The sequence below is a fragment of the Schistocerca serialis genome, chromosome 2 (genome assembly GCF_023864345.2).
Source record: "Schistocerca serialis cubense isolate TAMUIC-IGC-003099 chromosome 2, iqSchSeri2.2, whole genome shotgun sequence".
Taxonomy (NCBI): domain Eukaryota; kingdom Metazoa; phylum Arthropoda; class Insecta; order Orthoptera; family Acrididae; genus Schistocerca; species Schistocerca serialis.
Genome location: NC_064639.1, coordinates 921,636,377 through 921,650,219, shown reverse-complemented (window position 1 = coordinate 921,650,219; position 13,843 = coordinate 921,636,377). Strand labels below are relative to the sequence as shown.

General features: G+C 37.6%; 1 protein-coding gene across 6 annotated transcripts in view; it reads right to left on the bottom strand.

Moving 5' to 3' along the window:
* LOC126458295 (Fanconi anemia group A protein-like) overlaps positions 1-13,843 on the bottom strand; it is a 240,518-nt gene that overhangs the window by 204,473 nt on the left and 22,202 nt on the right. For all 6 annotated transcript variants that reach the window (XM_050095235.1, XM_050095240.1, XM_050095239.1 and 3 more), the window contains exon 5: positions 2,375-2,521. In XM_050095235.1, the coding sequence (XP_049951192.1) occupies positions 2,375-2,521 (147 nt within the window). The remainder of the gene's footprint in view (positions 1-2,374; positions 2,522-13,843) is intronic.

Below are 13,843 nucleotides of genomic sequence, written 5' to 3'. Positions count from 1 at the left end.
AAGTTTAACGCAATACAACAAGTACTTCAGTTACAAATTGAGTGTTTCATCTTGATGCAGCGTAAGTGACACAAATACCTGGACTATATTCATTCAGTATTTGAGAACGAAAGCATTTAGCAACTTCCAATAAACTTCACATATAATTTCAAACATTCCTGAAACTTTTTCTTGCTGGCACCCTTCACAAAATTGTGAAAGGAAAAACTTTGAACACTTAGTACATTTATGCAGACTGCAACATCAGAATGACATTTTTATTTATTACTTCGTTACTACCAAGTCTAGTCATAAAACAGTTTGCAGACATTATCTACTGATATTATTGAAGTACCAGGACAATTATATCATTGTGAGACACATAGTTCAGGAGACATGACATCATAAAGATTCAGATGCATAAAAAACTAGTTTTTGCTCAATGAGAGCACTTAGCCATCTCCAATGAACTTGAAGATTAATGTAAAACCTTTCCTAAAATTTTTCTTGTTTATATGTTTAAAGTCAGATATTTAACTAGCTCACTCGTAAAGTACTCAGGAGTTTGAAGACATTTTATGCATGGGAGTTTGATTCTTTAAAGAACTGAGTGTTTACCGAGTCGAAATTGTTCAACTTTGAACACAATGATTCTTTAATGTCTGTGCTTAGTAGGCTCTTACATTAAAGACACAGATTGTTCAAAGCTGAATAGTTATGAATAGTTCAAAATGTATAGAGGCTATTTTATCAATTATTTAAGAACAACTGGGGACATGGTTCGATAATAAATGCACACGTTCAAAACTAATCACCTTTAACTTAAATATCAATGTACTTGAGATAGAAAGATAAAGAAACAATAAGAATGAATACACCTGCTGATCCATTTGCCAATGAAATCTTGGAATTCCACAATAGTATTTTGTATAGCCATGTGGTCACGAAAGACACTGAGGGCGCAATGCCATACACTAATATTCCAGGTAGGCAGTTGAGACAACAAAAACAAAAGGCAGCTAACCACAAATATGATCTAAGAATATATGACAAGATTTCACTAATGACACAGGGATCAGTTTTAGATAACTTCTGGTAATAATAATATTTTGGATGGACAAAGGGAGAAACCCTAACAAGCCTGACCAGCAGAGAGAACCAACCCGATCCCCTTAACGTCAACAAAGACTGTCCGACCAATGTCTCAGGTCACGTTATACCATCTTTTCTGGCTTGCATAGGATAATTAATGCAATTCAGAAACTCTTGCCATGCTTTCTTTCTGCTCTTTTTAATATTCACCAAGATTTTGGCCTTTGGCATGAAAGATTGCCAGGTTGTGCAGTGTGGTCTGGACTTCATTCCGTTCGTCATTTCACAAGGTACCAGGCTGTCTCTTAAAGTTTCCTGTAATCTCTGGTATAGACATAGCACATAGTGAATCATGCTTCTAATATGATCCTGATTATGTTCAAATCTAACTGGCAGTACACCATCAAGGTTTTTTCCTGAGCATTTATTTTTGATAGCTTCCTGTTAAAGAAAGTGTATTCTAATAAGTAAATGGTCAGTTGGATTAAAATCAGTTCATTTCATACTTGACAGTTTCAGAGATGAAAATACACAGAAGGAAAGGTCAATGGTCAACAATAAACTGTGGTCGAGTTGAAACAGGATGTCTGGCCTCTGTTTAGGAAACAGATGTCTTCTGATAAATGTGACTCTTGAGAACCTGACCCTTAGGATGTGTGTTGTTGGAAGTATGAATGGCCAGGGGGAGCTGCCTTTAGAGACCTCTCTATCTGGTTGGTCATAACAGTGAAAATAAGCTGGTCTTGGGGTGAACTTGAGCACTGTGTTGGTAACAGGAACTACTAGAGTGAATTTTTGACTCAGCAGCAGAGTGCACACTGTTTTGAAAATTCCTGGCAGTTTAAAACTGTGGCACATTGGAACTTGAACCCAGAACCTTGTCTTTTGCAAAAAATGTTCTTACTAATTAAGCCATCCAGACACAACTCATAACCCAAACTCACAGGTTCAAATGCAATGACGGTAATAGAACTGTCACATTCTTCTTCAAATACTAGTTCTCTAAATTTGTCCTAAAATGTAAAGTGGAAGACCCTTCAATGCCTATAATCTGTCAATACCTTTCTCAATTTCTTGGATGATTTGCTGGACTAACAGAGCTGACAAAGAAGATGTGGCTGGAAAACAGTGTACACAAAGGTTAGGTTTGTTTGCATACTGAAGAGGTTCATAATCTAACTATGCTGTTCAGCATCCAATTTTTAATCCTGGCTGTTTAAAATGTATTATGTGTATTATTATGATTAGCAAGCACATACAATGTTAAAAAAAAAAATCCAGAATTACCAAATCTGACCATTACCTGGTTGGATACTAAATCCTCCTCATCTCCTGTAGATATAATTTTTCTAATGGCATTTGCACAAATCACAGCTGCAGTACTTGGTACATCTGTAGCATATAAATGACTAGTCCTATCATCTTCAAATTTCTTTAGAAATGACAATGCCTGAAAAGGATTTCACAAAACTTTATGGTTTCCACCATTTGTAAAACATGAAAATAAGAGTTTCACACAAAAAGTTCAACAAGTTGAACGAGAACAAATACAGTTATACAACAACAAGATAAGATGTGAAAATTACATTATCTAATTTTAGGCTGGAAGGACGATTAGAGTTCAACATTCTGTCGACAGAAATATCATTAGACAGAACACAGGTTTGGATTATGAAAGAATGGAGAAGATAGTCAGCTGTACCCTTTTCACAGGAACCCACTTGTCTGGAACGATTTAGGAAAACCACAAAAAACACAAATCAGGATGGCCAGATGCGGATTTAAAGCATCATCTTCCCGAATGTGAGTCCAGTGTCCTAATCACTGCGCCCCCTCATTCTGATTCCATAGGTCATGTGTGATCAAAAAATATGAAGGATGTGGTTAATTGTGCAGCTAGACATACCTATTTGTACTGAATATTAACATGGTAGGAGTAAGAGTACGTTCACATGGATGTGTGTCTCTTCTCAGACTATGGTACGCAGAAGTTTCCTTTTTTCTGGATTATATTTTACTCGTTTCTGTCTTAACTGCTGATTGTATTCCAAGCTACTAGACTTCTACTGAAACAGTTCAGGGCAACATACAAGAACAGCTACATGTACACACAGATAATCTGTTACGGGGAAAGATACAAAAGCTTATAAGGAAAGGATCATTCACTCAGAACTTAGGGACATGTAGTGCAAGAGTAGGAACACACAGGATGAAATGGTAGCAGCAGCTGCAGTTGATGTTGTTGTTACTGCTAACACTGTTCAGCTGCTGATTTTGTGACACAAGAAAAGATGACAATGACGAAAGGTAGAACATACTGTGCACAGAAAGTCGCACTTACCTCACATTTATATTCAAAAATCAACATCCTTAATGTCTATCTGTTATGGGATTCAATGAAACACTACATGTTTCAAAACAATGACATATCTACAAAGCAAAAAGATTCTCTTCAAAAGTCAGCACAGAGTTAGGAAATAATTCTCACATGATTTTCAGTACTCACTTTTCAAATTTATCTTTTATATCATGGAAGTAATCAAAACATGAATTATGTATTTCCTGATATCTGAAAGATATTCAACATTATGTCATGACTGACGTCAAAAGTACGAGAACATGGAATGTCTTCAGAAAAAGTGATTTTTTAAACAAATTCAGCTAATAAAGTCACATGTTTTTCTACAATTCACAGTCAAGATCACAATTACATTGTACACTCTTCTAAAAAAAGAAACAACAATAGAATGTAAAATGAGAAACTGTTAACAACCACATGAAATAAAAGTATAAATAAAACATAGAACGCTGTTAAACATGACGAAACATTCCAAATTTGTTTACAGCTGACTGAAATAAATGCTTGTTGTTTGAGTGCATGTCAGAAACAAAAATAACATTAGAACTTCCCCACGGAATTTTGCGGAAGTACTCCTGTTCTCTGTGTTAAGTGGTTAGATAGTGTTAGTAACACAACAAACTTTTTTTTTCTCAACTGTATAAGCATACAAACAGATTTCATCTTTGAATAACTGTAAGTAAACTCAATGCAGCAAAGACAAAACTACCATCAGCTTCTTTGTAAGTTTAATTTTAAAGTCTTAACAACTCACGCTAATGTCTGTACTGATTCACTGTCATACTTCTTCCAAGGAATCTGCTTTACTAGTCCAAAGAACCACAGAAATTCTCAGGCTGACTAAACTGGCTGATCAATTTGTCTTATATGTGGATACACGAAAGATTTTATGCTTCAGTGGTTCATAGGTGTCACGTCAGATAATGTTACAAAAGCTGCACGAGACAGCTGCTAGTCATCTTCAAGTGCTAACTGGCATGTTGCTGCAGTGACTCGCCAATATATGTGGTGGCTCCCTGGAAAAGTGCAGGCGCCATGCGGTGAGGCTACAACATCATTGTACATAGAGGACAACAACATCCAGTACTCCCTTTCAGAGAAATGGACCACAGACTTCGCGTGCAACACAGGAAAAGCATGGCCACAAATTGTGGTACACCATGCACACTGACCAGTTTAAGTGTGTTGACTCCGATTCCCTGTCTGTATTGACCTGATTTCATTTGTCTGTAGCTGATGATGCCTTAGTACCACCAGTCCCTTGTCTCTATTGACCAGGTCATTACTTATTTGTATTTTCACTGCTTCTTTAATGATGGAGTCCCAGTATGTGGAGGCAGACAAAAGGATTTTTGTCTCCCCGTAGTTCATGCTATGTCGTGTCAAGACAGTGTTCAGCAAAAGAAGACCTTTCTAGCTTGCCAAATATTTTGTGACCACTATATTCAGTGCATCTGTCATTAACAGTATGACATATCTGGCCAATGTATGATTTCCCACACTGGCAAGGGATTTTATATATCCCTGGTCTCCTTAGACCAAGGTTGTCTTTAATGGAACCCAGCATCGTTTCTACTTGCGCTGCAGGGTGGAAGAGATATTTTATTTGATGTTTCTTGAACAGCTTGCCGATCTTAAAGGACACACCAACCAACATAGTGTAGAGAAACTATCTTAGTGGAGTTCTCGATTTCTTCTGGCTGTTCTTGAAGTTTTGTGTGTGCAGGCTGAAATGCATTTCAAATCTGTTTATCAGAGTACCCATTTTGTATAAACACAGAGTGCAGAAGGCTACTCATAAGCTCCCTGGATCTGAGCTAACTCTACTCCTAGCAGCTGTCTCACTGAAATATTGTGCAGCTTTCACAGCATTATCCAATGCAATGCTCATGAACCACAGAAGCAGTAATTATGTCAAGAAAGACTCAAACAGCACAGAAGATAATAGAATTATACCCAAGCAAGAAGAAAAATCCAGCTACTTTTAGATTATTGTTATTGGTAATATGCTACTGGAATCAGTCTAGTGATTAAACAGTGTGAACTTCAAATGCAACATACAGTCATGCAGGAGGCCTGCAACCATGACTTGAACTTGAGAATACTTATTATATCAATTCTTAATGGGTCACTAGAAATGAACTGGTCGCTTTGTTGTTCACAAAATTTTTATATTGGCATGTTTCTTCAGAATGTCTGCCAAACAAAATACAAATATATCAATGAAAATATAAAGGAACTGGATAGATAAAAATCTACTCAGCAAGTGGCAACAGGTGAACACACACAGATAAAGGTTAAGGAAATCTGTGAGCTTTCAGAGTCAGTGGCTCCTTCTTCTGTCAGAAGGGCTGAAGGGGGAATCTGGTATGGTGCAGTCCCCAACAATCAGTCTCTCCTGACCAAGGGTTCTGGGCAACTTTTCCAAACTCTCCCCGTTTCCTAAACCTTCTCCATCTCTCCCCTTCATCCCCTTTGCTAGTAGAAGGAGCCACTGGCTTCAAAACCTCGCAGATTTCCTTAACCATAATATGTGTGTGTGATCTCCTGCAGCTGCTTGGTGAATAGATTTTTTTATCTGAACAAAATACAAAGTTGTACGTACGAGCGTAATTACCCATCCCGATAGCAGAGCACATTAATGCACTGCTTCCAGGATTTGGGCACTTAAGCTGGCCCCAGACTGAATCTGCCCGGCTCATTAACAGTGAGGGCTGGTGTGTTGGCCAGGCTGGGTGTGGCTTTTAGGCAGTTTCCCATTTCTGACTAGGTGAATACCAGGCTGGTCCCACCTCAGTTACAAAAGTTGCAAACATTTCAAAAAACATTTGCACACTTTCACATGGATAACACTACACACAGATAGCTGGAGTGCATGTATTCTCTCCTGGGAGGGGGTCACAGAATGGTGACAGGAAGGGCATCAGGGCCCCCTTAAAAAAATTAAAAAGTGCACATTCTGATAGCAGCCATGCCCACACCATTTTGATGGGTGACAAAGGCAGAAGAAGAAGAAGTATGAGTGTAATCTACAAAGTTCATTAAGAGAGAAGATACAGGAAGTATTACACTAATATTCAAAAAAATATCATACCAAACAGAATAGTATTCACACAAAGTAAGGTGTCACATGTGTCCATTCTAACCTTCAGTGCTCAGCTGACAGAGAGTCATTTTTACAAAATTTAACTACCAGAAAATGATTTCCAGTGCTTTGTGGTTGCTAAGCCTGGATAGGCTCTCAATGATTGAAAGTTACCCATCTTTCACAAATATATACAATTACTCTCACGTTCTAATAGTACTTAGCACAAGGCTTTGTAAAAACATTGTTTTTCATTACTGTCTCATCTTTGATAGGTAATTTGTAATTATGCTCAAATTTATATTCTGTATTTTTGCTTCATTATGAAACAATGTTTAGCATTACTTGGAAAAGCATACACAGCTTACAGATGCCTAGATTACTAGAAAACACAGTGGCGTATTAAATATTCAATCAGTGCAGTGGCACCATTTATGTAATGCAGATGCCTCCTCCCATCCCTGATCTCTTCTGTTATATAAGCAGCCTGCTTGGGCATTTCTTGTCATCTAGTACTAAGGATGATTTTTTTGCTTTAGGTTTTTTGGTTCTTTGTATGAATTTTGTATTGTGATCAGTTTGTTATTCTCCAAATGTGCTGCACCCACAGCCCCCCCCCCCTTTTCCCTCTTCTGTTATCCTTTCTTCCCCCTCCCTACTGGTCCTAACTAAACAGTGTAAGCATTATTCACAGCTTGGTATACTTTTTTGAATGTTTTGCATTTAGTGTTATATTTAGGTCATCGTTTCTATTTCTGTACAATTTTTAACACTATTGTCATCAAGTTTTTGATTTATTTTCATGTTGTTGTTGTGGTGGTGTTCAGTCCAGAAACTGGTTTGATGCAGCTCTCCATGCTACTGTATCCTGTGCAAGCTTCTTCATCTCCCAGTACCTACTGCAACCTACATCTTTCTGAATCTGCTTAGTGTATTCATCTTTTGGTCTCCCTCTATGATGTTTACCCTCCATGTTGCCATCCAATACTAAATTGGTGATCTCTCGATGCCTCAGAACATGTCCAACCAGCCGATCCCTTCTTCTTGTCAAGTTGTGCCACAAATTTCTCTTCTTCCCAGTTCTATTCAATACCTCCTCATTAGTTATGTGATCTATCCATCTAATCTTCAGCATTCTTCTGTAGCACCACATTTCGAAAGCTTCTATTCTCTTCTTGTCTAAACTATTTATTGCCCATGTTTCACTTCCATAAATGGCTACTCTCCATACAAATACTTTCAGAAACTACTTCCTGACACTTAAATCTATACTCGATGTTAACAAACTTCTCTTCTTCAGAAACGCTTTCCTTGCCGTTGCCAGTACACATTTTATATCCTGTCTACTTCGACCATCATCAGTTACTTTGCTCCCTAAATAGCAAAATTCATTTACTACTTTAAGTGTCTCATTTCCTAATCTAATTCCCTCAGCATCACCCGATTTAATTCGACTACATTCCATTATCCTCGTTTTGCATTTGTTGATGCTCATCTTATATCCTCCTTTCAAGACACTGTCCATTCCATTCAACTGCTCTCCCAGATCCTTCGCTGTCTCTGACAGAATTACAATATTATTTTCATAGACACTAGTAATGCCACAGCATCCACACAGCCTTGCCAGCCTATGGCATTTTCTGGTAGTTAGCTTTTGTAATAGCAACTCTCCATCAGTTGAGCACTGAAGGTGAGGAAGGCCACATGTGATGCCTTACTTTGTACGAGGGCTATTCTATTCGGTATCATTATTTTTTGCATATTTTTGTCATTCCGTGACTTTACTCTTAATGACTTTTGCAAACTTTGCTTGTGATTGTATTTTGCTTGGCAGATGTTTTGTTTGAAGGTGATTCAAACATTGGAATAAATAGCAAGACAAGTACAAATTTAGAAATGATTCCTAACCAAATTCTCACTGACATTAATACATGGTTCAAAGCTAACTCACTGTGATTAAACTTTGAAAAGACCCACTGTATGCAGTTCCAAACCTGTAAGAGATTTCCTTTCAGCATGTGTACAATATATGAAGACATGCAGCTTGAAGAGGTTCACAGTGTTAAATTTCTGGGATTACAAATTGATGATAAATTCAGTTGGAAAGGGCATACCACAGAATCGCTGAAGTGTCTAATCAAGTCTGCATTTGTAGTGAGAATGATGTCAGATGTAGGAGATATAAATATAAAAAAAAATTGCATACTTTGCTTACTTTCATTCTGTAGTGTCATATGGGGCCACATTCTGGGACAACTTGTCAAACCGAGCAAAAGTTTTTAGAGTGCAAAATGTGGAATAAGACTTATTTGTGGCGTAAATTCAAGAACATCATGTAGAAATCTGTTCAAGGAACTGGGTATTCTAACCAGTGCTTCTCAGTATATTTATTCCTTAATAAAATTTGTTGCAAATAATATCTCTCTTTTCCAACCAACAGCTCAATACACAGTGGCAGTAATATGAATAATAACAATCTACATAAAAACCTACAACCATCGGAACACTTCATGTCGACTGCATTATGTTTATGGTTGCTGCCAACATAGGGACTTAACAACAGTGGCAAAGTTTCGTGTAGTGTGTGTCAGTTCAAAAATAAATAATGTAACAAGTTTGTTTGAACACAAATGTCATTGTGATATGCTTTCATCAAACCTTGTTACTTTCTCCCAATTTAAATGCTTGCACAACGCATAACTTAAATCACCTATCTTGGTCTAGAAAGAGGTCCAATATTCAGGAACACACATTTTCAATAAATTGTCAGCAACCATTAAAAACCTGGTTTCAGATGAAGTGCAGTTGAAACAGAGTTTGAAAGACAATTTTGATAGGCAATTCCTTCTCCTCCATAGATGAATATCTTAACAGTGTTAGACCAACTTACGTAATACGTAATAGTTCTGTTAGATTTCAGTTTTGACAGCACTTAGTCACAACAGTCAAGATTTGGTATTTTGTTTACGATAAATTTATAAAGGTGCATAACTATGTTTTACTCTGACAGTGTATTAATTCTGTAAATATTAGCAGGTCCAGTTTATTGTAATGTATTCACATATTTCGACAATCTCCTGACAAATGATGAGGGAAGTGAACATTGTATTCAAATGTTGTATGTTTTATGTTTTACTTTCTGACATTTTCCACATCCTTGAGAATCATCTCATCTTTGCGTCTGTGGAACGAAAATTGAGTCTAATTTAATCTAAAGGTGGGCTGTGCACAAAATGTATCAGTATAAAAATTTTATGAACAACAAGTGACCAGTTCATTTCTAGTGACCCATTTAGCATTGACATAATAAGTGCTCTCAAATAAACAGTATGAACTAGGACAAACAAATAAAATCAGTTGCAAAGGAGCAAATGGAGACTTAGATTTATTCAAAGAATTCCGGAAAAGTATAACACAGTTGCAAAAGTGATCACAAACAAAACTCCTGTGTGACCTATTCTTGAATACTCCTTGAGTGATTGTAATCCTCAACTCGTTAGTTAAAGTTGTTGATTTATTTATTTAATTTTATTTATTCATGAGTCTTCTTATGATGATGTAGGATTTGTCACAGCAGCAGCAGCAGTTGTTGTTTTATTCTTATGTGGGTCACCTTTTACAAAGATTTTTGGCATGTCATGGTATTACAATATAAGAACAAAGAAAAAACATAACTCATATGCACTGGCATTCAAACACCTGCAGATCTAGTTTGACAGGGATGAGACAGGCCCGTGCATCTGCAAAGTCTCTCCAGAATGGCGAGTGTCACATGTCTTGCCTTAGGGGGCGCATTAGGTTGGCAGCACATCCCTAGTCTCACTTGCAGGTGTTCCATGGACCTGCAGTGCTGGGGTGGGAATAGTAGTGTCACATGTGCATTGTTAGTTGTGTTATTGTCTAGTTCTTGTGTAAGCTAAGTAGTGAGAATGCTTAGTATTACAGAGAGAGCATTTTTAGTTGAAGAGGTTTTCTGTACAGGAGGAAACTTTACGGAGCATGTGGGGTGACAATTTAGACTTCATTTTCCTACTTCGAAGTGTCCACATCATGTCACTGTATGTGATTTGATCTGAACATTCCAGACAACCGGTTCAGTTCCAGATGCACCACAAATTGGTAGGCCCACAATTTTAACAGAACAGAAGCTTATCAACATTTCGGACATCATGTTGCGGAGTCCAAAAAAATCAGTGAGGAGATTACCACAAGAGGCTGGAAGACTCTTGTATGACAGACACAAGGCTGCAACCAAAGAACTGGGGATGTACCCATATATAATTACCGTTATACAACAATTACATTGCATGGCCCATGGGAAATGAATGGCATATTGTGAATGGTTTCAGCGATATGTTAACCGACACAGAGTTGGTGTTTTAGATCAAACCTTTTTCACTGATAAGGCTTTGTTTCATCTACCTGGCTACACCAATCCCCAAAATTCATGAAATTCATGATCAGAAAATCCACATGCCTTAAGAGAAATGACACAGCATGCAGAGAAATTCGAAGTGTGGGTTGCCATAAGGCGAATTATACGTCTGATCTCTCTTGATGTTACTGTAACTTCTGAAGTCTATTGTTCCAAGATAATTCCTCCATTTATTGCCTTGCTGAAATAAAACAGAATCAATCACCCATTTTTCTAACAAGGCAATGTTACTGCACATATGGCACACCAGCTCCTACAACTTTTTGATGAAATCTTTGGAGACAGAGTAATTACGAAAAGGCCTCTGGCCCCGCACTAACTAGATCTCTCTCTGCCTGAATATTTCCTCTGAGATGCAGCTAAAACATTTGTGTATCAAAATAACCCAATGACAATAGATGAACTGAAGACAGAGTTAATTGATTATATGCATTTGATTACACATGAAACATTGGTATAGGTATTCACAAATAAATGTAAATGTGTTGAAAACATTCCAGCGCCTAATGTGATACTGGTGCATACACTGTATTTAATTGCAATTAATATAATTACTTAATTTCATTATTTTAATTTTAATAATTTAATCCCATCTCCCAATGTAACTGCAGCCATTAGCAGCAAATCCCGGCACATAGCTCATACAGTGGCACAAATGTGCTGCCAACCTTAAGCAGACCACAAGGTGAGAAAAGTGAAGCTCATTGCTGCAGAGAGAGTTTGTAGACATATTGTAGAACTGTAACCAGCCAGTTTATGCAGTATGAAAGTTGTGGAAGCCCTAAGGATTCACAGATAACTGAATCCTTGAAAGAAATAGATTCTGAAGATAGGGCCTCTATAACTCTAATTATTGTTGTTGTTGTAGTAGTCTTCAGTCCAAGAGACTGGTGTGATGCAGCTCTCCATGCTACTCTATCCTGTGCAAGCTTCTTCATCTCCCAGTACATACTGCAACCTGCATCCTTCTGAATCTGTTTAGTGTATTCATCTCTTGGTATTCCTCTATGATTTTTACCCTCCACACTGCCCTCCAATACTAAATTGGTGATCCCTTGATGCCTCAGAATATGACCTACCAACCAATCCCTTCTGCTAGTCAAGTTGTGCCACAAATTTCTCTTCTCTCCAATTCTATTCAATACCTCCTCATTAGTTATGTGATCTACCCATCTAATCTTCAGCATTCTTCCGTAGCACCACATTTAAAGCTGCATGCCCTCGGGAAAAATTACGGCCGTAGTTTCCCCTTGCTTTCAGCCGTTCGCAGTACCAGCACAGCAGGGCCGTTTTGGTTAGTGTTACAAGGCCAGATCAGTCAATCATCAAGACTGTTGCCCCTGCAATTACTGAAAAGGCTGCTGCCCCTCTTCAGGAACCACACGTTTGTCTGGCCTCTCAACAGATACCCCTCCATTGTGGTTGCACCTATGGTACGGCTATCTGTATCACTGAGGCACGCAAGCCTCCCCACCAACGGCAAGGTCCGTGGTTCATGGGGGGAGGGCTCTAATTGTACTATAAGTGAAATATGTAAGGAAAGATGAAAGCATGAAAGTTTGCAAGTAATTTTAGTTCGGACCCCTTCCTAGTCATTGGAAGGTGTCAGTCTTTGAATAAATATTAAGTCTTGCACCTCTGTTCGATTTTAATTGGGAGCTCTATTTAATCATGAGAAGGAAATGTTCTGTCAATGATGAGATCACTAGAGATGAAGTGCAAACTCAGACATGACAGAAACAAGAAATGAAGTTGGTCATGGTGTTTCAAAGGGAAACAAACCATCATTAAACTTAATCAATTTAGGAAAACCACACAACATTTGGATGGTCTGATGGTGAGTTGAACTACAATCTTTCAGAAAGGGAGTGAAGTGCCTTAATCACTTCATTGCAAGCTCAGTTGTTTAGTCCTGAAGATTCAATCATGAATCTGAACAAACTAGGGTACATTTCTGACTTGCAAGGATGTTACTATAAATAATTTTGCTAATCTTAGCTTTATGTGCATTTCATCTAATTAATGTAACAAACAATTACCAAATGCACAGATAAAAAGTACTAATTTTGCAAACACAAAATGACAACACAGAAATTTCACTGGATAATCCAGAATATGTAATACTCCCTTCACAAAAGTAGTGGAAAGTACTAATATAGCAGAGGAGCAAACAAAAACCTCTGTACAGGTCATAGAGGTTGACATCAGTGCAGAGAAGAGTCAGATGACAACCTACCAGAGCACATTTAGCATCACATACATAATGTAATGTAGTTTAAGACTGTTTTAAAAAACTTTATAGTTGGCATCTCCTTCCATTTAAAAGTACCTTCACAAAATCTTCTAAATTTAACATTTTAGGTTAATGTGTAATCAGAATTAATGGTATAATACAGTAATGTGATGTAATTTCACTTACTGCAGTTAAATTAAATGTACATTCTTGACTTCCTTCCATATCCCCAAGACAACAGTCCATGGGATCCATGTAATATGATTAATGTAATGTATTGTAAGATAAGGTAATGTGATACAATTGAGGTGGTGTCTTATTCTCTGCCAGTGATCATTTGCTGGCAAGTTCCTAGCTTTCACGATGCGGTCGTATTGCGTTTTCCTATGTAGAGCACTTCTTTCACTTTCATTATCATTCATAGCATTCAAATGCCATGTAAAAGATGTTGGCTTTCATTTTCTATGACAAGTCTCACTTTCTTCCATAAATAATATGCTGCAGAATTTATGCTTAATATTATCGGTAAGGAACTTCTAGATAAGTGGTCACAAATATAGCTTGTTTTTTGCTTCATATTACACAAACAGCAACCCCCCCCCCCCCCCCCCCCACACACACACACACACACACAAAATAAAATTTTCAGGACAAGATGGT